This window comes from Sceloporus undulatus, chromosome 6 (genome assembly GCF_019175285.1).
Source record: "Sceloporus undulatus isolate JIND9_A2432 ecotype Alabama chromosome 6, SceUnd_v1.1, whole genome shotgun sequence".
NCBI classification, from domain to species: Eukaryota; Metazoa; Chordata; class Lepidosauria; order Squamata; family Phrynosomatidae; genus Sceloporus; species Sceloporus undulatus.
The window spans coordinates 101,380,339-101,405,678 of NC_056527.1; the positions used below are offsets into that span (position 1 = coordinate 101,380,339).

Here is a 25,340-nt window from a genome sequence, read left to right on the forward strand (position 1 = left end):
TTACCTCTCTCTCTCTGCCATCTATCTATCCATTTACCTCTCTCTCTACCGTCTATCATCTATCTATCTATCTATCTATCTATCTATCTATCTATCTATCCATCCACTTATCTCTCTCTCTTCTATCTATCTATCTATCTATCTATCTATCTATCTATCTATCTATCTATCTATCTATCCACTTACCTCTCTCTCTCTCTCTCTCTGCCATCTATCTATCTATCTATCTATCTATCTATCTATCTATCTATCTATCCATTTACCTCTCTCTCTCTGCCATCTATCTATCTATCTATCCACTTACCTCTCTCTCTCTGCCATCTATCTATCTATCTATGCACTTACCTCTCTCTCTCTCACTCTCTCTCTCACTCTCTCTGTCAGAGAGAGAGGGTTCATAAACTTTCTTGGTTCCAGCGAGGGTGAGCCTCCCAGATTCCCTCCTTTTCCAGGACATGTCCTCCATTTCTCCCTCCTGTCCAGGAGGACTTCCAAAATGTTCTCTCTCTTCCTTTGCAAGCTCCAAAACCAGACACAGAAGATTATCGGACCGGGGTTATAACGTTCCCCAGTGCGATCTAATGTGCACGCGCAGGGGCACACACGAAGCGTGATGGGAACCCGATGGGGCCCAGAATGCTAGTTTACTGCACACAAGAACGCCACCGCCGAGCGTTCCCATCATGTTCCCATTGAGTTCCAGGGGACGCCATTTCTGGGGACGCTTTGAAACAGTTCCCAGAAATGGCATCCCCTGGAACTCGATGGAAACGTGATGGGAATGCTTGGCAGTGGCGGTGGTGTTCCTGTGTGCAGTAAACTAGCGTTCTGGGCCCAATCGGGTTCCCATCACGCTCCATGCGTGCCCCCGTGCATGCACATTAGAACGCACCGGGGAATGTTTTAACCCTGGTGCGATAATCTTCACAGACACACAAGAGAGAGAAAGGAGGAGGCTGGGGCCAGAAGTCTGCCTAATTCCATGTCCCCCTTTTCCAGGGCATGTCCTCCATTATTTCCAAAGGCTTTCTCTCTGCCTTCTCCCAGGAGAAAGCAGCAAAGAGGAGGAAAGCCAGGGAAGTGTGTGTGTCCCTTTAAATTCTCTCTCTTTGGCAAGAAAAGGCACCCCAGGAAGCAAAGTCTTGGGGAGCTTGCTCTCCAGGTGGCTGGCATTACATGAAAGGAGTCAGTTCACAAGCAAAAGGGACTCCTCACGCTGGTAGTTTTGCGAACTTACTTCCTCCTCATTGACTTCCCATTCACCCCAGATTCCCTGTGCACTGGCTGCTGCATTGTGTGGGAAACAGCTGCGTATTTGCCCTTGTACCCTGGATGACCCTGCATTGCCCCCACTTTAACCTTCCAATTTTTCCCCGTTTGATAAAGTGATGAAAAAAGATCCTTTAAACATTATGGGACTCTGTGTCAGAAACATGTTTCGTGGAGACATAAGAATAGTTTTTTGGGGGGTGCTGTAAACTCCCTACTGAGCAAGGCTAAGCTGGCCCCGCTCCTTGTCACTCTTCTGCTGGGCAGGCAAGGGCCTCCCATTTTTTCCAAGCAGGCCATTGAGTTGCTTTGATTGTGTCTTGATTGCTTTTTGACTTACATTTAATCAATCCATTTCATGTTATTAAATTTACTTGTTTTATTTAATTGCTTTGTTAGCCATTTTCAACACAACAACAACAACAATACATTGGTTGAGTGGCTTTGGAACAGAGTTACTTTGCGTTGGCACATGTGAACACACACATGGGTGAACCCATGTGTCTGTCTTATCTCACATATAGGAGAGATATTGCACTTATACCAGTTCAAGAGAACTACAAATAAATGTCTGTGCTGCAAATTTTTCACTTTGTTTTGAAAACTAGAGCTGTGTTGAATTTCCACAGCTACATTTTAAAAAATGTAGGAAGGATCCTGAAAGACAGCATGCAATCAAATAAATACTACCTGAAAGCCTCCTGATAGGGATTTCTGTTACCATACTTCCTGTAGGAAAGATCCTGATCCTTTTTATAAGTTTATTAATGATGTTATTGTTATTGGTGTTCTTTGCAAACTGCTTTAGAAGGTCTGTACTCTGAAAGAAGCATGCTTTAAATAACAGGAAAGATAGCCATAGCAATAGCACTTACATTTCTATACCACTAAGCGCTCTAAACATTTTACAATGCATTAGCCAATTGCCCCCCAACAAGCTGGGTACCCATTTTACCAACCTACAAAAGGATGGAAGGCTGAGTCAACCTGGAGCCCTGCAGGATCGAACTCACAACGTTTTGGTTGCAGTACTGGCATATAACTACTGAGCCACCAGGGCTAAATAGCACATTAATAGAAAAGGGTGAAGTTTTGGAGGACATGCCATCTTTTTCTTCCTGAAAATGTAAGTATTTCTGCAGAGAAAATAAATGATGGCTGTGTAATCACACTCTTTTCTCTTCTTTTGGCAAAATCCTTGTTAAGAGAAGAAATGATACTGCCCCTTGTTAGTTGTGGGCATAATGTAATGTGGTTATGTGTTAGTGTAAACCCTATAAATTATTGGTTTGGCTCAATGGGTAGGGAAACCCTAAAGAAAGGTTGTACTTACCAGCCGAATTCAGGAAGAGAAGGAGAATGACGGCCTTATCACATTACAAAAGAAAAATGAGAGGGAGTGAGAAAGAAGTGGCTTTATACTTACCTTCCCACATGACGTTGCAACACTTCTGTTCCTCCCTCCAGAGGGAACTGGTTGTAAATGTCTAGCTTTTGCCAAATGGATTTTTCCAGCAGGATAAAAGGCACGCATTTAGGACTGTTTCACTTGGCAGTAGAGCAGAAGTGTTTTGTGGGCATGCAGAAAGGTAAGCATAACACTGCTTCTAGCTCACTGCCCCTCACTGTTGTTTTGTAATCTGATAAGTCCTCTGGAAAGGACTTGCAGTAGCCAGGGCTAAGGAGTAGGCCCTTTTTACTTTGAACAAGGCCATGTTATTTTCAGTTATGTATGCAGGAGGAAACAAAAGGGGAAATCCTTTCTAGTGGAATTTATATTGCATTTGCTGCTATTTTGTATTTATTACTTAGAACTTTAAGATTGCAACATTACTGACCAATACAGGCAGAAGAGTCTGGTACTGGCACCTCACTAGATCCAATGAACTTTTAGGACAGTGCATATGTGTCAGTTTTAATATATAATTCATTGTATTGCTGCTAAAAATATATTGGGACTTAAATTGTGGTTGTGTTTGCAAAGAAATTCAATTATAGTTGACCCCCATAGCACCCAGAAAGTGGTATATTAGCTCTTTGAAAAGGACCTAATTACAAGTAACTAGTTTCTTGTGGATTATTTCTAAACACTACGTATGACACACTATAATCTGGATTGAACGGTGTATGTGTATGTGAAGAGATGGATTTAGAGTAGGGATGATCCCATTTGGGAGAAAACCAAGTCATAAATACAATGAATGAATGACAGATTGAAAGAAATGATCCAGCTTCACAGAAAATGGTAGGAATTGATTATCTTTGGGATCCTTATAAATTTATGGCATTCTGCAGTTCTAACATTTAAGGTAATTCTAAATATTTGAACAAACAAAAAGCCCTCTTCTATCCTTTACTTCAGGGTCGAATTTGCACATGTCCTTCTTACTTACCTGCACACACAACGCCTGCATCTTCTGTGTGGGTGCAGTCATGTTCTCCCCATGGTTTTGCTAGGCACTTGCTGATTGCAGTCTCACTTCCTGTGCAGTTAATACCTTCCAGCCATATTGGACCTACTCCTTGCCCAAAACGAGACCCCCGTGGGGCTGAGATAGCAGTTCCGCAGCCCAAATACTGACAAACAACCTTGGCGTCATCAAGGTCCCAGTCATCATCGCAAACAGTACCCCAGAGTTTCTCATGAAGTATCTCCACTCTTCCAGAACATTTGCTGGGGCCATTTGCTAATCTGATCTCAGGTGGTTCTAAGAAGAATGAAAATATTGGTAAAACACAAACATTTCTGGTGCCATTTTACTTCACCACTGCTTTCTCACAGTGTACCTGCCCTTTCCTACCATTACACTGTAATTCGAACTATTTGGTGTGCCTTCGAATGTGTCACTGGTGTGGTGTGACTGCTTTGGAAGCATAATCACAATCTTTTGTTCAAAAATGAAATCTCTTGGGATCAATTATAGGAGAAGCAAACTGGCCCAAACCTGTATTGTGATGCACCCCTTCTTAACCATTTTGGAGTAGTACTGAAATTATTTTATGGTTTATGACTCATATTTTAAAGGAAAAAGAAGAGAATAAATGTTCAGTATATTTAATTCATGTATGGACACCTGCAACAGGAGCAAGAGGTAATTTTTGTCCCCCTGACTCCTGGTATGCCACATGGAAATGTTTTTGAAGTTATAAAATAGGGCTAAACCCCAGAGCCCACCTCAAAAATACTGAAAGCCAATCACAAAACTAGGGCCAAAGAGGTTAAGCTAGTCTTTATTGTGTCTAAAATTGTCATTGTCATCATCATCATCATCATCATCATTTAATTTCAGTCCATTTATTTACTCTATTAAAGTCCATACATTATGGAAGTAACACAACTTCACTCCTGATTTTGGCTTTGGCCCAACATTGGCTGTTTTGGGAGATGTTTGAAGTTGTGAAGAGGGGGCAAACCTTCTTCATATTGAACTGCCATATTGTTTTAGTAGTCTGGGTATTTCTCAGCTGATTTTTAGTGATTCTTCAGACTTTTTAAAAAATAAAATAAAAGTGGTGTATCCAGTCCCAGTAACTTGCAAGGGACAGTCATGTGCAGTTCCTGAGCAAGAAGAATAAATGCCCTAGTTGTCTCCTTGCATGCGCATTCACAGAGTAAGGCTGATCTGCTTGTCATTTGAGATCAATTTCTGGAGGACCACCTCTTCCTTCCAAATGGCAGGGAGTTGCTTTCTGAGGACTCTTCTAGAAAGGCTTCACCTTTAATGAACTTTTCCAATTCCTATGAATCAGATATTCGCATCCCTACCTCTGAACTTGTTGGGTGTTTTTTTTCAACCAGTCAGGAGGGGGAACAAAAATCTTCTGGAGGGAATTAAAAATGCAATAAAGATCAGGAAGCTGCTTTGTCAATACATGAAATTTAATAAAAATGGGAGTAACTAAGTAGAATCTTGATTCTATTTTCTACTGGAAGAGAAGAGCAACTATCTGTGGAGGAGTTCTGCCAGTAGGACAGAATTCCTGGGTTAGGAGACATTTTAAAGAAGTGAGCAGAAATTATTTCATGTCCCTCTTCCAAGGGTCTTTGGAAAACTCCCCATTCCACTCAGCTGCCACCCAGTTTCAGCTTCATATTTCTTTTCAAAATATACTTCTTTCTTTCTTTTAAAAAACAAAACTTTCCTCTTTTTCAGCTTTCCCATTCCTCCACTTGATGCTCCATCAGGCCTCTGTACAGTAATAATAGGCCAAGCATACTTGGCCCGGGTTTTGCCAGTTCCTGATTGCAATTTCCTAGCTGGGTGCTATTGCCTCATGATAAAGTAAGCAGTGATGCAGAATGCCCTTTGAGGTTTATAATCTCAGCAATATTTTCTGTTTTCATAGTTCTGTGATGATTACCTGAACATTCCACACCCGCATCCTTGCTGTGGTCACATCTGTGTTCCACCAAGGTTTTTGGTGGGCATTCCCTTAAGCTGCCTTCTTCCCCAGTGCAGTTCACTTGATCCATCCAGACAGGACCAGATCCTTGTCCAAATTTAGCTGCACTATCTGCTGCCAAAGCTTCTCCACAGCCTACTTCCCGGCACACAACACGTGCATCATTTACATCCCAGCCGTTGTTGCACACTGTTCCCCATCTTTGGTTGTGGAGTATCTCGACTCTGCCAGTACAGGGAGTTGAACCACCCATCAGCCTCACCTCTGTCAGAGGAAAAAAGAAACAAAGGACATGCCCAATGCAGTTAATGCTAAAGCAGAAGGCCTTAAAGGTACCCAGTATACTACTGTTGTAATGACTTAATTATGTATGGGCCTTTTATCAGCACTTGCCATGATGACTTTAATGAAAAGTGAAAAGTGGGGTTTCTTTCTCTGCCATGAAGAGTTGTGTGGATTGAGACCTGTGTATCAAACTGTTATGAAGGCACAGTAGTGGACATGCCAACTGGCAACTCTGCTCTTGGCAGAAGTATTATGCCCTGTATATAATATCTGTTGTTGTGTGACTAGACTCTGCTCTGAGACTCTGGAATGACCTGCCGGCCAAGATCAGTCAGATTACCACCTTGGAAACCATTAAGAAGGCTATTAAAATGGATCTTTTCCGGCAGGCCTTTCCAGACTAGACCACCTCCATTTACCTGCCTCCCCCCCCCACTTTTTCTCCTCTTTTCTCCATCCTCATTTCCATCCTATCTGGACCCCGCTATAATATACAGCCTACAAATCTCCTACTTATTTTAACTGTTATTTTATACTATTGTTTTAATGTCCTCCTGGTTTAATCTCCTTTGAGTATTACTATGTTTTTATACTGGGGGAAGGCGGGATAGTGTTTTTTTAGAATTTTAACTGTATCTTGTTTTATTGTTGTAATCCACTTGGATTCTTAGACCTAAGGCAAACCTATTGTTGGGTTTTCTTGGCAAGATTTGTTCAGAGGAGGTTTGCCATTGCCTTCTCCTGAGGCTGAGAGCATGTGACTTGCCCAAAGTCACCCAGTGGGTTTCATGGCCAAATGGGGAATTGAACCCTGTTCTCCACAGGCACAGTCCAACATTCAAACCACTGTGCCGCACTGGCTCACTTGTATATAATATAATGTCTCGTATAATGCCTCATATAAGAAATCAACAGTAATCAAGGGGCTGAGACTAGTAAGAGCAAGAGGTTTTTGCCATTTCTTAAAAAGAGGGAAATTTCCTTTTATGAGAATACCTAAAGCATATGTTTAACTTTGTTCAAGTCAAAAATGGGAAGGCTTTATGTAGCAAGGCACTTTTTTATTGGCCACTGAAGAAGACAGCACACATCAAAATATGTCTTGTTTATATACAGGAATCCTGTATCACCATCTGTGTTACATAACTTTACATATACTTAGCAGAGATGCTAAGAAGCCTGTTTGTGAATCATCAAGAGGCAAAACAGCCCACCAGCAAGAGTGCCGGAAGCACATTGGTGCTCAATGAACATTGTAACTCATGTCATGCACTGCACACTGGGACCAATGCAATGCATATCTTGTTGTGCGTCAGTCTCATTGTGTGTCAGTCCCATTGTGTTGGCTCTAGTATGTAGTAAAATAACAGCAGCCCTCTACTGGATACAGACATTACAGAACTATCCAGTTCTAATTTCCACAGATGTAAGTTCACTTAGAAAGTTCACTTAAAAGATGGAACTCCCCAACATAATCCTGTAGCATTTGCTATCTTTCTTCCATTACTGCTGAGATTTATGAGTTGCATCTTTTACTTATATGTGTCTATATGACTCTTGAGTGAAATAATTTTTTACGTGTTATAACAAATGGTGGAGTTGACCAGTTTGTGAACTGGTGTTTGCTTCTTTATAGTAGGTATATCTTTTGGGTTGCTTAGATTTGTGTTGATGTGTTCTAAGAGGGTCTTTTTTAAAAAACTTCCTCTGAGAAGTGTAGCAACAGCAGTTACTGAATATTAACTGTAATCAATGCACTGTTAACTATTACTGTTTAGTGTATTTATTTATTTATATTTAATTTATATCTTACCTTTCTCCCAAATGAGACATAAGTACATGAACTGAAAATTATTAATAATATTTTTTTAAAAAATAATTAAATAAGCCACCACATTAAAGCATCCATATAAAAGCGTTTAATATCTTCACAAGAACAAAACACAAATGCAACAAATGGACCCCATTAAAGATATTTAACTTATCATACTGTTAACTCTCACTGCAGTCAACTTACCTGAGCAGACAACACCAGCATCTTCTCCATGGTGGCAGTCATTTTCTCCCCAAGGCCTTGCTGGACATTGACTGAGGGCTGATTCAGTCCCTGTGCACCGGACTTCATCCAGCCAGATGCGACCTTCTCCTCTTCCAAAATGTGCGTTCCGTGTTGCACTTATTGCAGCTGCACAGCCAAGTTGCCGGCAGACTACCCGGGCTTCCTCAATGCCCCAGCTGTCATCACAGACTGTACCCCACACTCCATTATGCACCACCTCAACTCTCCCACTACAGCGACTTGAACCATTAATGAGCCGGATCTCGGGTTGGTCTGCCTCTGGAGTTGCCGTGCTCCAAACTATGCCTAGATAAATAAATTGCAGAGAGAGTGTCAGCTGGCAGGAGGGGGAGAAACTCTCCGATGTTTAAAATAGCAACTGGACAGAGAGTAAAAACTGCACTGCTGGACTGGAACCAGCCCCATATAGTCCAACATTCATTGTGCCCTAGATGTCCCCAGATGCTCACAAACATGTCATGAAGGAGGAGGCCATCCATATTCCAACATTCCCCAACTTTATACCATAAAGATGTGATAGACTGCTATTCCCATCATTCCCAGCGAATGACCATCATGGAAATCATAGCCCAGCATACCTAGAGAGCACCACATTTGAGAAGGCTGCTATCTTCTTAGTTCTACCATCTCTTTACATCATATCTGTTTGGACACTAACGTCTTGGGTTTCTCTTCAGGTTTCTTCTCCACCAGCCCATTTCCACACATTACAGACATGCAAGCACATTCACATCTAAACAGCCTGTGTTAATCTATTTCCATTTTTTAGCTTTATGGATTCTGTATTTTTCTCTCATCTTTACTTTGTTTATAACTTCTTACCCTCTTTATATTTTCACTTTATTTCCCCCCCACCCTAACAGTTTCATCCCCTATCCAAAACTACGAATTGTGCAATCCATCAGGGGTTGTACCTATGCTGCAGAATTAATGCAGTTTGACACCATTTTAACAGTCATGGTTCCATCATATGGAATCCTAGGATTTGCAGTTTGTTTTGGCACCAGAGCTCTCTGACAGGAAAGGCTAAATAGCTCACAAAACTACAAATCCCAGAATTCCCTAGCATTGAGCCATGACAGTAAAAGCAGAATCACCCCAGCTTTAGATAAACTAAAATACACTGTCCAAGTAATTTGAGCAGTAAAAAAAATGCACAAATTCAAGAAATTGAGGTCATTTTGATGCCTGACACTTCCTGGCTTTGATCCTTGTGCCTCCTGCAGTTCATGTTTCGGACGGGTTAATGATAATTATATCACTATTCTGTGGATTTTGGATGTTATAGCCATGTTAGTCTGGAATATCAGTATGCTAAGGGATCTTGTAGTACCTTTGAGACTAACTGTGTAAAAGAATATGTAGCATAAGTACTTCTTCAGATGCATGGAAAGGGATTAGTAGCACCCTTGAAACTAACTGTGCAAAAGAAGTTGTAGCATAAGCTTTTGTAGATGTCAGGGTAAAGCAGATGGCCCCAGAGGAGTGGCCTCCAGCTGTTCCAACCACAATCTCACTGGAACCACAGTGACTGCACAGCCCACCTCCAAAGGGGGACACCGTCAAGGTCCCAATTTGTCACTGGCAGGAGCCAGATTATTTCTGCTCCTTTTTGCGGCAGTGACAGACTCTTCCTGGTGGCACAGGAGCAGCTTTCATCTGCTTTGGGGGCATGCATTGTTTGAATACCACACTCCAAAGCAGCCGAGAGCCTCCTTATTTGGCCCGTGTGTTCTGGGCCTTCATCTACTTCCTCAGATGCATCATGGAGTTTTCTTTAGCAAGATTTGTTCAAAGAGGATTTGGCTTGGCTTCCTCTAAAGCTGAAAGAGTGTAACTTGCCCAAGATCACCCAGTGGGTTTCCAGGGTCAGACAGGGATTTGGATCCTGTTCCAATGCTAAAAACCAATACATCATGCTGGCTGTCAGATTTCATGCACTTTTGAAAATATTTAAAAAAAAAAAACCTTTGACAAGTTATAGCTGTTTTAGTTTCCCAGTACAGGTCAATGGGAAACCTAAAGATTTGGATTTCTGTATTTCCCATCAGATTTGAGGTCCAAAATGGGCTGGATTGAGTCTCAATTGACTCAAATGAATTGGGCCCCAGTCAAAATCACCAAAGCATGAGACCTTTCACACTGCTAGTTTTAATATATGTTAGTAGACAGTTAGGTATGATGAGAGGAGGGGGTGATAACCATTTTATGTAAATAAATACAAAATTTAAGAGGATGCAAATTGGCACATATTTGGGAGTGTGTAAAATTTGTTACAACAGTGATGTTGTGGGCTTTAGCCAACATGTGCCTTTAGCATGTATATTCCAGTGCACAGTTCAAACTGCCAGATTTATGACAAAAGCTTGGAGAAATTCCCTAGTAGTAGAATATTATGTGGTTTTTTTAACTATTATTAGTCTATAAAATGCCTATTTTCTGCATGTCTATTCAGAAATATGCCTTATGTTGGAAAAGACTTTTTTTAGTCCTTAAAAAAACAATCATAAGACAGTCTTCACCAGTTGGATGCTTTCAGATGTGCTCAATAACGGTTCTCCTGGTCTCCAAGCAGCATCTTTCAATCAGCTTGAATGCCTGGGTTGCCATTGGGGGCATGCTGACAAATCACGTACACAGAGTCTTTGTTGTGCAAATATATCTTTCACAATGCTGTTCTTGGGAAATGTGGATATTCTAAGAAGTTACTCGTTGGATGGCCCTTGTGGTCTCTTCCAACTCAATGATCCTATGATTCTATGATTCATCCTTTTTTCTCTCCTTGAAATGTTTGTAAAAATGAACACAACTGCCAAGTAACAATAACCCTTTTGCAATCTCAACAACTCATCCCAATAGATTTTTAAACCGTTATTGAAGATACCATATATACCCAACTATAATCAACCTCATGTATAAGTCGACCTATTGACCTATGGATAAGTCAACCCAGGTTTTTTGGGTCAATTTTCTGACTAAAATTACTAGATGTACGCATGAGTATATACAGTATGTATTATGATTATATTACATGCCCTCTCACATTTAACAGATGAAAACCAGGACACATGTGGCCAGTCAATGTCAGAGTGTGGTCATGATGGCAAAATTTATTGATGAAGAAGGACACGCTAGCTAGAAGAGGCTGCAGTAGTCTGCTTTTGCCTGAGCTAACTGGGAGGAGCAGAATTCTGCCCCTTTTCTCCTCTCCCCCCTTCTGAGTTAATAAAGTGAAAACTACATTTGCACTTTGAACTCAGTTTGCACCAAGTGAAGTAAACTGATGGAAAAGGGGGGATTGTGGAAGGAAGAGAGAGAAACTGACATTTGAAAAGCAGCTGGAAAAAGTGAGGTGACAGAAGATTAATATAGACTGCTGTTGCCAGAGACTTCCAGCCAGGAAACTATGGCGCTTTACAGACCGCCTGAAAAGGGCGGCCTCCCGCCGCCCTAATTTGTTGCGTGAGGGAGCCGCAGTGGCCAAACCGCACGGCATGCAGCTTCTTTTTGCGGCGCCATTATGATGCCACAAAGTGCCATTGGTGCACTTGCAGCGTTATAATGGTGCCGAGACGTGCAGACGCTAAGTGTCCGCTACGTCAAAATGGCGGCGCCCATGTAGAATGGGCACTGCCATTTTGTACGTGTTCGGCATGTACTAGGGTTAGGGGCGTTAGGAAAGGACGCCCCTTCCTAACCCTAGTATGCGCCGAGCACGTACTTTTTTAATCCGCCATAGGCAGATGGTTGTGCTGTTTTTAATTCATGGAGAGGGAAAAGAGACAGTGCAAACCCTCTCAGAACTTGAGGGGTGTCAAGATCACCCATACAGTGTCTGAACCACAACACATCCTGCATGAGGATGATCAGGACGGAGATGATTAAGTGTGGGAGGAGCGAAGAGACATCAGAAGAATCATCAGGCTAGACAGCACATTTTAAAAGGGCTTTCATTTTTTTAAAGGACACTAACTCCACATATCTTCATTTCTTAATAACAAGAAGTAAATTTGGATTAAGAAAATTTCACTATGGATTGAGAGATCTGCATGATTAATGGCTGGAATATAGTGCAGTGAGTGCCTTCTTTTTGTGAATTGAATTTAAGAGGCTGTAAAACTGGATGAGAATACTGTGTCTTTAAACCAAAAAGCACAACAAGAGTGTGGCTTAAGAAACCGTTTAAAATGAAAGAGGGGATCATAAGTAAATATTGGATTTGAATGTCTAAGTCATTAGAAATTTGGGTTTACGTAAGACTGTTTATGAATGAACGTAAGCAATTCTTGGAATGTGGAAATTATTGGATGTTATGAACAAAATAGATAAGCTTGAGACAGGCTACACTGTAACAAGTAAGGAGGCTGCTTTGCAAAAGGGACACTGCTACTGCTGACATTAAGCTATTGCTATTGCTGAGAAAAGAGGGAAATCAGATAAGAATTGTGTGCTACTGTGTTGCTGTGGGTTTCCTCCCTCTTTTTTTCTAAGCAGAAAGGTGTTTTAATTAACAATGACAACAAAGCTTCAGAAAGGAGAGGATCAAGTGATCTGTCAGGGACAGTCTGGGTTCCCTGACGTTGTTCAAAGAATGGAAAATTAATAAAAGAAATGGCCTAAATGAGAAATGATTTGACAAGAGATTTTGAAACTGAAATTAAGTATTTAAAAGGTTCTTTGTCACATTTCTGCTGAGATGAAACAAATGAATGAGAAAGTTCAAATTTTGGAAACAAAACCAGATTTTAGAGAGGTTTACAATGCAGAAAGATGTGGATAAGTTTGCTCTGATGGAATTAGTAGGAAGAGTATTCTGTTTAAGATTTAGAAAGGCATGGGAGAAAATATGTCTCAAGATGTTAAAGAAAAGATTATTACAGTTTTGGCAGTTTTTTGGCGCACAAAGTGCTAGATGTGGCAATGGAAATGGACTGTGTTTACAGAATAAATTCTTATTTTGCACAATTGAGAAAAGTGCCAAGGGATAGTATAGTTCATTTTGCTAAGAAGTCAGCAAGAGATCAGATTCTGCAAGAGCATTATGAAAATAGCTTAGACATTGAGGGGAAATGTGCTTAAGGAAATTCCATTACATATATTGCATTAAAATGGATGTATTTCAACTGAGAAGCTTTTTTAAAAAAGGATTTCCATTCATATGGGAAAATTTAATTCAAGATGGATTTCTTGAATAGTGGAAATCCCTCATAGAGTTTTTGAATAAAGATAAAGATGATTTAATGGTTGTAGGATTTGATTAAAATAGGTTAGAATGTTTTTGATAATAGAAAGAAGGGTGTATTAGATGAATTAGAAAAGCTGATATAAGATAGCTGCATATGACCATGAATATGCAGATTGGAGGCCCTTCTTTTCTTTTTTCTATTTTCCTCTGTATTTTCTCTTTTTTGTATTATTGGATATTTCTAAATTTTAGTTATGAAAAAGCTTGGCTTTCTTTTTCTTATCTGTTGAACTGTATAATTGTATTTTCTGATTGAAATTAATAAAGAGTAAAAAGAAAACAAGAAAAAAGATTGAGACAGCAGGAGGGTATGATTTTAAAAGGTGAGTCTTCTTTGAACTTACCAGAAAAAAACAGAGTTAGTAGTAAAGGATAAAGGTATTTAGTTTATCATTAATAAGATTTTTTTAAAAAAAATTAACTAATTCGATTTATATAAAAGGGGGGATGTAGCTATTGAATTTATATTAGACTCCCATATAAACTGGTTAAATGCCTGAACTAAATGTCTTTCCAGAGTAAAGATGAAATATACCATGCATGATTACTTTCACTCCACCCCTTTAGACAGTCCCTGTTCTGAGCTTCTCCTTACAACTCCCTCTTCTCTCTTTAAATGTTTCCCACATGGAATCAAGCTAAACTGCCATGGTTAAAGAACTTCAAAACTCAATTTCCTTGGACAGATCAAGAGCCTCTGTGCATTGTGTCTGGTGTAAAACACAAGAGGACACATCTCAGTGCAAAGAAGGCAATCGCTTTCCTAGTTGCACTTACAATTTGTAAATTCAGAAACATTAACATTTGGAATTAACTAATGTGTCATGCTCTAATCATGAACTAGAATAAATTATTTGGATCTTATGAACTAAACACTGTAATTATCCATCCTTGAAGAACTAACACAAAACAAGAAATAACTTTGCTAAAATTTGGAAGAACAGGGTTTTGGATAAAGAACAAATTGGAAAATCTAAAATTTGTTCATTTTTTGCACTGCCTCTCATTAAATAAAATAAAAAACCCTGAATAAATGTAATGCTAAATTTTTAACTCAAGTCAATCACTTTAATTTAGACCTAAATTTAATTAAGTTATTATCCTTTTCTGTTACAAATGGCTATCTTAACAAATTAATTTCTTTCATTTAAATAGTTAATTCTTATTTGTGTAATCTACCAAAAATAATGGCTGCATCTACACTGTAGAAATAATGCCATCTGATGCCACTTCAAGTGCTGTAGTGCTGCCCTATGGCATTCTAGGATTTATAGTTTTACATGGCCTTTAATCTTCTCTGCCAAAGAGTGTTCCTGCTCACAAAACTACAAATCCCAGGATTTTGTAGGATAAGGCCTTGGCAGTTAAAGTGGTGTCAAACTGCATTATTTCTGCAGTGTACATGCACCCATACAGTGTCTGCATTGCAGAAATATTGCAGTTTGACATCACTTTAACTGCATGCTATGGAACTCTGGGATTTGTAGTTTTGTGAGATATTTAGACTTCTCTATCAGAGAGCTCTCATGCCACAACAAACTACGATCCCCAGAATTCCATACCGTTGAGCCATGGTAATTAAAGTCATGTCAAATTGCATTATTTCTGCAGTGTGGATGTAGCCATAGTTATCGCAGCTTAGCTTCAGATAAGATACTGGGGCAGTCTGCACTGGTGAATTAAAACAGGTTCTAACTGCTTTGAAGGTGGGGTATTTAGATGACGCAGGAGGCAAAATCAGGTAGAAAGCAATACGAATCTGCACTCTGGGTCAAAAAACTGGAGCAAAAAGAAGCTGGGATATTCTGACACATTTGGGGAAGGAGAGAGTTGTGCTTAAAAGAAATTGACACTATTAACATCTCATCAGCTACCCTAATCTCTATAACCTCTACAAGAATATAATGCTTTGGCAAAGATCTGAGGCTCTCTTCTTTTTTATTGCCTCTACTTTTTCTCTTTTCCACTTGATTCTGGGAGCTCTGTGGGAAACAAGAGATGGGAGAGGAGTCAATGAAAGCAGCCAGGGAGAGGGCACTTCCAATAGTTGCAAGCGTTTGTGCTTGCCTGGGCTGTGCACAAAATATTGATCACTGGCATCTTCTTGTTTGAGCACACACAAAACATCAAAGCCTACTGGGGCAAAGAGACAGTCAAATGTTGGCTTATCTTGAGTAAATGATTTTATTAACTCAGCCATTGGACCAAAATCCTGATAACTCAGTTCCTCCTTCTCCATGGATGTTCAAGCCTCATTATAAACAATGGCATAGTAAAATGGTGTCCCTTATTTTTAAAAAAAATGGTAAAATCAAGGCTTCCGTTTTGGATTTTTATATTTCAAGCTGTGAATGGCACAATCTGTGGGTGCAAAATCCATGGATAAGGAGGGCCAACCATATTGTACTCTTCCCTTTCAAACTCTCTATGTGCATATGACTGAACACATTTTCTAGATTTTTGAAAAGTACTCATTAAGATATTGGCAAATGTATCCAAATAAGCATTATCATCAATAAATGCTGACATAAATTTGCACTGCAGACATATTGAAAAGAGACAAATGCCAAAAAATGGACACAGCAATCCTCTGATGATGAAGGAGTTATTCTTTGATGGAACAACCATTTTTAACGAGTCCTGACAGTTCCCTCTGGCCAGGGACTTTTTAAGAAAGATCCAGATTGATGGACACCACAAAGCTCAAAAACCACCTTAATTTCCCCATGTATGGAAAACAGCGGGGAGTAGGGTCCTGTGATCACAAGGATCAGAGGTTCAGAAAACTTCCTCATAGACATAGTCTTCTCAGCAGCTCCTGCAAAACCATCCCCTTATTTACAGGAGGCTTGTAGTGCCCCAATTATGGAATACTCTTGCCTTGAAGGTGTGACTGGTGTTGATATTTAGCTAACATCAAAGTGTTCTACTTTTCTGATTTCATCATCATCATCATCATCATTATCATCTTTTTTGCAGCTTTCTTTGTATAAATGGTTTGCTTTGATTTTTATTAATTTAATTTTTATTGTTTTACTCTATATGTATAGCACTCTATAAGAATGGAAGGGCAGTTTTAAAATTTTAAGTAAAGACATAAAGCAGTCCAAAGACTCTAAACAGAAATGTAGTAGCAATTAATGAATCTAAGGGCAGGAGCCACACAGAAATTGGAAAGGCATAGTGACTGAGGGATTCTGGGATTTGTAAACACAAACACAAACAAAGTAGGGTTTGAACCAGATGGTGACCATTGCATATAGGGATGGAGTCTTTAACCCTTTGCCTTCATCACAGTTCAGGCACACAATACATGCTTTTTGCAATGAATGGGAAGCTTCCTTTGGCATCAGAAGGCACCTTTCTCTCTTTCTGAATAGTAAGCCCAGGTACAAACCATTCCCATGGAGGTTACAGTTGGGGCAAAGGATGAATGCCTCCCTCCCATTCCATAATCCTGACCTATTTTACAACCCTCATCACTTAATGCTGGCTAAGGCACATCATTAAGATAACATTAAGACAACAGTTTAAGATATGTGAATGACACCATACTACTAATGGAAAACATCATAAACTTGGAATTACTAAGGGATGTCAAGGAAGACAGTGCAAAGGCAGGATTGCTGATGAAGATAAAGAAAACCAATATAATGACCATGGAAGATCTACATAAATTCAACCTAGACAATGAGGAAATCAAAATGGTTAAAGATTGCCTGTACTTTGGATCAAACCTTGATCAGAATGGAGACTGTAGTTAAGAAGGAAGAAGACGACTAGTCATGAGAAGGGCAGCGATGGAAAAAAATAGATAAGATCTTAAAGATATACAACTGAGCATTAAAGTTAGAATCATCCAAGCCATTGCATTCCCCATTACTTTGTATAGATGTGAGAACTGGACAGTGAAAAAAGAGGATGTAAAGAAGATAAATTCATTTGAAATGTGGTGCTGGAGAACAGTGCTGAGAATACTGTGGGCAGCAAAAAGGGCAAACACATGGGCCCTTGAACCACTCAAGCCTGAACTCTCCCTGGAAGCCAAGATAGTTAAATTGAGGCTGTTGTACTTTGGCCACATCATGAGAAGGCATGAATCACTGGAAAGACAATAATGCTAGGAGTGGTAGGAGGCAGTGGAAAGAGAGGAAGGCCTGATAAGGATCCCTGGTGGTACAATGGTTAAATGCCAATACTGCAACCATAACCTTGTGAGTTTGATCCCAGGGTGCCAAGGTTGACTCAGCCTTCCATCCTTTCATAGGTCAGAAAAATGAGTACCCAGCTTGTTGGGGGCCATTGGCTTACTGATTGTAAACTGCTTAGGGAGTGCTGAGCTCACTATGAAGCAGTATAGAAATGTAAATGCTATTGCTATTGTTAAGGCCACATTCTAGATGGCTAGACTCAATCAAGATGATCACGGCCTGAATTTACAGGACCTGAGCAGAGCAGTGGAGGACAGAGAGTCCTGGAAATGTCTCATCCACAGAGTTGTCATGAGTTGAGGTCGACTCAAGGGCAGTTAACAACAACAAAGCACAGCTGCAGAGGCCAAATGCCCAAATCTTCTTTAGTTGGGCTTTAAGATTACAATCTTCAAAATTAGTTCTCTTTTCATAAAGGAAAGTTTCATCTTCTCTTTGCGTACTTGATTTATTTTGCCCTTTCAGCATTGTTCTGCTCATAATGCAAGATTCAGCAAGCCACAGATTTCATAACCTTAGCAAATGTACACACGCACACAAAAAATTGCTTGGGCAATCGCATCACAAAAACTAGAAAATTGTTAATATACCGCAACTAAAAGTTACAAACTAATTGATTGCTGGAAGACACTGGCCTAAATCCAGTTCTTAGTCCCAGGTAGAGAAAGCCATTGAAACAATGGATCTTACCTACAGTATCCAGCGGGTCTTCTTTAGATGAGATTAGTCACTGGATTGAGGCCATTAATCCCAAAGCCCTCTACAATGATAGCTACTACAAGAAAATCCCAACACAAAACTGAGAGCATGTATATGCATGGACACACACATACCTCAAGCAATGCTGGATGCTCTTGTACACATATCTTACTCTATGGAAGCACTGGCTCCCTTTTTAAAAGCAACTTCTATTAACAGTGAGTATACATCCATTGTGGCATTCAGAAGAGGGCTAAAGACAATGTGGCCCTTCAGATGTTGTTAGACTACAATGCTCAGCAGCCATTACCAGCATGGCTACTGGGATATGCAGTCCAACAACATCTACATGATCTTCATCATTCTCACCCCTGGCTTAGAACCATCTCACTGCTGCTTCACTTTTTGTGGGCTTCATTCTTTGGATATCTTATCTCTGTAGCAACAGTTGGTGGAAGGTAGCTTAACAGACTTGTAAAACATCTGTAAGAGACTGGTAAATCTTCCTGACTCCCAGTTGCTTAACAGTAGGAGCAACACCCATGTTCCAATAAGACTAAAGAAAACTTTGAATGAACAGGAATGGATTTCTCTTAGAAAATCCTGTTAGATATTTTATCATCCGAAATACTGTTGTAATCCCACTTCGATCCGTCGGGAGAGGCGGGAAAATAGAAATAAAACTTATTATTATTATTATTATGAAAACTAATGATAGTGGGAGAAACTGAAACTGATAGATACAACTACCCCAGGGCCAGAGCTTTGTCTATTAACACCATATTACTCAGAATTAGGATAATTCCATCCCCATCTCAGAATTCCAGTAAAAACCAAAGAGGTCCTCACAAGCCTGAAATATGCTGCAGAGTATGCTAGTGAGCAGATTCTAATGCATTCCAACATAAGGGGTTTAAGGAATAGGCACAAGCCCCTTCTGCCAACAAAAATGCCCTTCTGTAGGCAGACCTTTCTGTGTTATCTTTTTTCACATAATTCTGATGAACAAATGGATTTGGGATAGGAGGTGGGGCTGTCAATGCAAAAGAAAGGAATAGGTAGAGATGGAGATAGCACAAGATAGAGAGAACTAGAAAGTGTAAAGTTCCTGGACAAGAGTGGAAGAAGGCTAGCACAAATCAGTTGAAGACATAGTGTAAAGTTGTGTAAAATGAAGATACAAATGTTGGATCCTTCCCTCCCTCCTGCCTGCTAGATATGTTGGACTAGGACTCCCACCCCAAAGTAACATGGACAAGTCAAGGAAAGAATGGAGATATAGTCCAAAATATTTGGAGAAGACCATATTGGGGAAGACTACTGTGGATTTACCATGTGCAAAAAGATACAGAGCCCTTATACTTTAATAACTGAAAAGAAGAACAAACTTTGGAAGGGGTATGTTTTTCAAAAACCTAACATGAAAAAGTGCAGCTGCTAAAATCCATTCTTCTAATACCACCACGAAGGTGTCCTGGTGTACTTTGGTTCTGTTTATTCTTTTGGAGGGACATGTTTGGAGTAGAAAAGCTAAACTTTGTGATCAATCTGGTCAGATTTGTTTGTTAACATTGTTAAGAACCCAACCTCCATGTTGTGTTTAGCGTGCAAGTTGGCCCTGAATGTTTGTGTATTATTATTGTTATTAGGATACAATAGCTGAGAAAAGGAGGAGGTAGTAGTCCAGACTGCAGACCATGGTGTGGGTGAGAGAGAGTTATCATACATTACAGACTTGTCCATATATATATATATATATATATATATATATATATCCATGCGACAATATTAAAGGGTTACAGAAATACCAACCGTCCATGATGCCCACCCTGTTTAGGTGCCCCTCCCAAAGGCATCTTTTTACATATTATAAGAACACAACAACAATGTGTGAGGCTGAACAAGCCATGTAATGTAATGTATAATTTGGCCCAAATATATTTTGTGTGTGTACCTTTGCTGATTTGGCAGCTTGGTTACAGACTATGATCAAAGTCTATGTTTCTCTTTAATTTCAGTCTTGCTTTCCTTTTTGATCTAGTGGACAGATAATGTTTCTTGCCAACATATTCTGCTGTTTTGGCCACTTGGTGACATGATCTAGGCCAGGGGAACCACCTGGTGAATTAATATGGATCCTGAGCCATTATAGACATTGTTCATTCTGCTTTCTAAAATGGATTCTGACACATTCATTTTTTGCCTGGGCTCTTATAGAAGAAGACCTACTTTGGCCAAAAAGTTAAATCCCAACTTTCAATGGCAGTCGATGCAACATTTAGGTGCTACTACTAGACTCTTTGGATAATTTCCAGGTGGACATCTCCTTACACTTCCAGAATGTGTAGGTAGCAAGATATAAATAACTGCTTACTTTTAATTGATTCCTTCCTTTTTCCAGAAAGAAATCAAAAGTTGTGACTGTAACTTAATGGAGAATAACCTTGCTAATTCTACCACATGGAAACCCCTTGTTTCTTTTAAAGTGATAAAGGATGGGATTACTAAATAGTGGTGGGTCATACAGTCCCAAGATTCCATAGGATGGAGATACAGCACTTAAAGTGGTATCAAACTACATTATTTCTGCAGTGTAGATGCATCTTAGTTTTCTTGCCTCTGGTATCAAAACAGACATTGTAGTGGATGGGATAAGTTTGTGTCCTGCACTACAAACCATTGCTTTGACACATTCAGATGACTTTAAAAAATGTCTAAAAGAAACATCATTACTTTTGAGAAATGGGGAAGCATGACATTGCTTTTTAAAAACACTGGAACAATGATCTTCACAGACTACTTGTTGGGTATTGGAAATTGAACAGGAACTAATTGCTTTTAAATGTAACTTTCTGAGCTCTGAATGCTACTACTTAAAAGATACTTTCTTTCCTTTCTGGATTTTATAAAGTAAGAAAAAAATGTGGGAAAACACAAGAAAATGAAATGGAAAATGAAAACATCCCTATAACCATCCAGTTTTGTGCAGGAGGCAAGGCTAACAAACAATAGGAAACCTGTCAGGCCCACACACTCAAAATCTGGCACAGGCCTGCCTGTTCAACTCTACCCCACTTACATACAACCACATCCATTTCTCCTTTCTGACTTAAACCTTTAAAACACCATTTTGGTTACATATTCAGTGTGCCCAGTGCTATCAGCAAGCCACAAAATGGCTGCAGTGTTTGGTGGCTAATAAGCAGCAGTTTCACCAGTGTGTAATATTCCAGAATTGGTACTACTTTTAGATTTTTGGAAAACAGCTCACAGAAACCTTCAGCATGCCCTGTAGCCATGCTGGCTGGGGGATTCTGGGAACTGTGGTCAAAACAAGTGAATTTTCCAAGCAGCCCAAGCTGGATGGTACCATTGATTCTCCAGTACCCTCACGTTTCCAACTTAATGCTGTTGTGCAAAATCAGTTGGGTGGAAAGTTGACATTTGGCTTAATTTGGATGAGAATTTCACCATTTTGGTTGCCCCTTCCCATTCCATCTATGGAAAACATTATGGCACTTCCTTCCCATTCCATTTACCAAACCATGCAGGACAGGTAGTTCAATCTTATTTCAACAGTGACAATGAGATAGTATTGGACTGGGGGGGGGGTACAATTGTGGCATCCAGGAGGAATAGGTAAGATGCTGCTCCTACTGATCCCACACCTTGCTTGCTGCCTGAGAGGGTCATCTTGTTCAACCAAATGCTGTGGTTGGTGAAAGGGAATGTTAAAAAGTGCATAGTGGATCAAACTGAGCTCAATTTATTGAAGAATTCAGATGCTTAATGGATCATCAATGCATCATAATCTAGCAATATTCAATACAGCCAGGGAATGTAAGTCCCTCCTAACAGTGAAGACATAATGAACATTATTGTTTATGAATAATGTTGCTTAAGAATTTAAGCAGAGGTTTGCTATGTCAGATCAAATTCCACATAGCCTAGAACTCTGAATTGCAACAACTGTCAGGAACCAAACAATCCACCAGAAATAGGTCATAGCTGGGACACGAATGGACCTCAACCACCCTCTACAACACTTGGTATATAATAAGAACTCTTAAAACCAAGCAAGCAGAATCTAACCATGTAGGAACTGACTGCTATCCCACAGCAGGGGTAGAGTTGCAGGTGGACCAGATTCACATTTGCTAACTTGCAGCTTAAAAGGGAAAAGAAAAAAATTACTCACCCCAAAGACAGGCCAGGAGAAAAAGGACCACCATCATCTGTCTGAGCCTCCTTCCTAGACATTTCCATCCAAAGGAGAGAGCAAAAGAAGCCATTGGTCCCCAGTACCTAGCTAGGTGGTAGTAGATTCTTTGCTCAGGTGGAGTGCTCACAGTATCTGACTTGCTCTGCAGCTTGTCCTAATGGGACACGTGTATAGTTCATTGCCATGGGCAAAGGTTGGGTAGCAAAATGCTGGGAAGGGGCTGGTGGAAAATGAGAGGGTGGAGTCCCATCGAGCTTGACTTGGCTATCTGCAAGCACTGCTGTCTTTCCATGTTTGTAATATTGTGAAACAACTTTCAGTTCCCTACAAATGGCTAGCTTTTTATCCTGACCTGAGGGGGAACCCACATGAATTTTTCAAATACAGTTGGGGTTTTATGGAACTTATGTTTCAGCTCAAGAATTAGCCAGTCTCGGGGATCAGCTCTGAAATATTGGAAGGTATAACAAGTGTGTTTCAGAACACATGTAAAGAGTACCTGTGCCTCCTGAGCAAATGAAACATGCATACACATTTGGGACTGCAATTTCAAAGGAAACTTGCATCCCACCATCATACCTTCCTCCTTATTAATCCCCCAGACTCTGTCTCAAAGTTTACCAGAGAACAGAAGAGGCACGTGTATAATAATATTCAGCTTGAGTTACCATATATTAAGGCTGTAGCTCAATGAGAGAGCAGATGATATACACCTGGAGATGGAAGGATTGGAAAGGCTCCACAGAAGACCTCCTGTCCATCTGTGTAGATAATACTGGGTTAGATGGAATCTGATAATCCAGAGATAAGGAATACATGGTCCTCCAGCTATTATTGGACTGCACTTCTCATCAGTCCTAGCTCACATAGCCAGTGGAGAGGGATGATAACTACTAAAGTCCAAAACCATCATTGTTGTTAACTCCCCTTGAGTCAACCATGGTGACTCTATGGATGAAACAAGACCCCCTGTACTCCATTGTTCTACTTAGGGCCTGTAAAATCAGACATCCCTAATTGAGTCTATCCATCTTGTGTGTTGTCTTTCTTCTGCCCTCTACCTTTCCTGGCTTTATTGTCTTTTCTAATGAGTCTTGCCTTCTCATGATGTGGCCAAAGTATGACAGCCTCAATTTGATCATCTTGGCTTCCAGGGAGAGTTCAGGCTTGAGCTGTTCATAGAATCATAGAGTTGGAAGAGACCTCAAGGGCCATTCAGTCCAACCTCTTGCAAGAAAACACAACCAAAGCCCTCCCAACAGATGGCCATCCATGTTCAAAGACCCATTTGTTTGTCCATGGTATACTGTTTGCCCACAGTATCCTCAGCAGCCTTCTCCAGCACCACATTTCAAATGAGTTGATTTTCTTCTTATCTGCTTTCTTCACTGTCCAGCTCTCACATTCATACATGGTGATGGGGAACACAATGGCTTGGGTGATTCTAACTTTAGTGCTTTAGTTGTATATCTTTACTCATTAGGAGCTTTTCTGGTTGTTTCATAGTTGCCCTTCCAGTCTTAGTTTTCGGATCAAATGTTCGATCCAAGGTATGGGAAATCTTTAACTATTTCAATTTCCTCATTGTCTAGGTTGAATTTACAGTATGTAGATCCTCCGTGGTAATTATTGTTGTATTCTTTATGTTCAGCAGTAAGATTGCTTTTGCACATTCTTCTTTGACCTTTTTCCATTTTTCCAAGTCTGTGATGTTTTCTGCTAGTAATATGTTGTCATTTACATATCTTAGACTGTTGATATTCATTCCTCCTGCCTTCACTCCTCTTCCTTCTGAGTCTAAACCTGCTCTTTGTTTGATATTTTCTGCATACAACAAATAGGGTAATAGAATGCAGCCTTGCCTGATCCTTTTGCCAATTGGGAACCATCCTGTTTTTCTATATTCTGTTCTAACAGTAGCCTCTTGTCCTAAGTAGAGATCTCATCAGGACTATCGGATGTACTAGCACTCCCTTGTCTTTAAGAGCCTTCCATAGTTTTTTGTGACCTATGCAGTCAAAAATTTTGCTGTGTTCTACAAAGCATACCTTCATTTTTTTTGTGTGAATTTCCTACATGGGACTTTTATAATGACAGTTATATTAATAATAATTAACTTGTTCTATCACTTTCAATATGCTAAGCATGACTGTGTCTCAATACAACCCATGGTAGATAACTGTGGAACAGTGAAGCTTGGAAAAATGATTTTTTGGGGTTACAACTCCCATATTGGCTGAGGAGTTTCTGTAGATATAGTCCAAAAAAATAACTTGAGGAAGCTCTGGGAAGAAGTGTACATGTAACATAAGAAAAAGGGTACTCTACAAATGACTGGTTTGTAAAGGGTAGTATCTTCCTTTTCTTAGTAAAGTCAGGACAATAAAGAATGAAACCTTTTTTGCTATGATACAAAAATGAGCTAATTTTCTATGTGATGTTATATATCCATTTCCTGCTATTTTAATTAAACTAGAAAATTACCAAAGAAAGGATATTCAAATAAAGAAGTGGGGAATACTTGCTTCATGTCTCTCACTTTGGTGAACGAAGTGTTCATTCACTCATCCCCACATTTGTTTACCAACAAGAATCCATTCAAAATTTGTCACTTTTTGAATGAGCGGGGGGGGGGGGGACATTGTTAAATAAATATTACTTTAAACCAAAACATGCCATTTTTGAAGCGGCTGATCAAACAGAATACGATTGGAGAGATGGAGGCATCTGTTTGCAGAAGCAAATAACAAAGCTAACTTTCAACCATACACAAACATGACTGAGGGAATTGCCTCATATAAGGAGGCTGGTTTTTTCAACTGTCACATGAAAGGGCCATGTGCACAGGCTTTGGCAAACCCCAACTTTACTTTGCTGGTTTCTCTTGTAAGATCACTTCATGGGTTGCTGTGCAGGGATTCACAA

The 25,340-nt window shown here is 39.9% G+C and overlaps 2 protein-coding genes across 3 annotated transcripts in view; one reads left to right on the forward strand and one right to left on the reverse strand.

Annotated features, from left to right (window-relative positions):
- The window catches only part of LOC121935743 (deleted in malignant brain tumors 1 protein-like), a 35,121-nt gene extending 12,534 nt beyond the window's left edge, over nt 1-22,587 (reverse strand). Inside the window, exons 1-4 of the mRNA XM_042477573.1 lie at nt 22,392-22,587; nt 7,976-8,323; nt 5,632-5,937; nt 3,663-3,977 (exon numbers count right to left, since the gene is read on the reverse strand). Coding sequence (XP_042333507.1) covers nt 3,663-3,977; nt 5,632-5,937; nt 7,976-8,323; nt 22,392-22,485 — 1,063 coding nt within the window. The 5' untranslated portion in view covers nt 22,486-22,587. The remainder of the gene's footprint in view (nt 1-3,662; nt 3,978-5,631; nt 5,938-7,975; nt 8,324-22,391) is intronic.
- Nucleotides 1-25,340, forward strand: part of LOC121935751 (zinc finger and SCAN domain-containing protein 23-like) — a 482,958-nt gene that overhangs the window by 383,747 nt on the left and 73,871 nt on the right. The gene's annotated exons all lie outside the window — the stretch shown is intronic.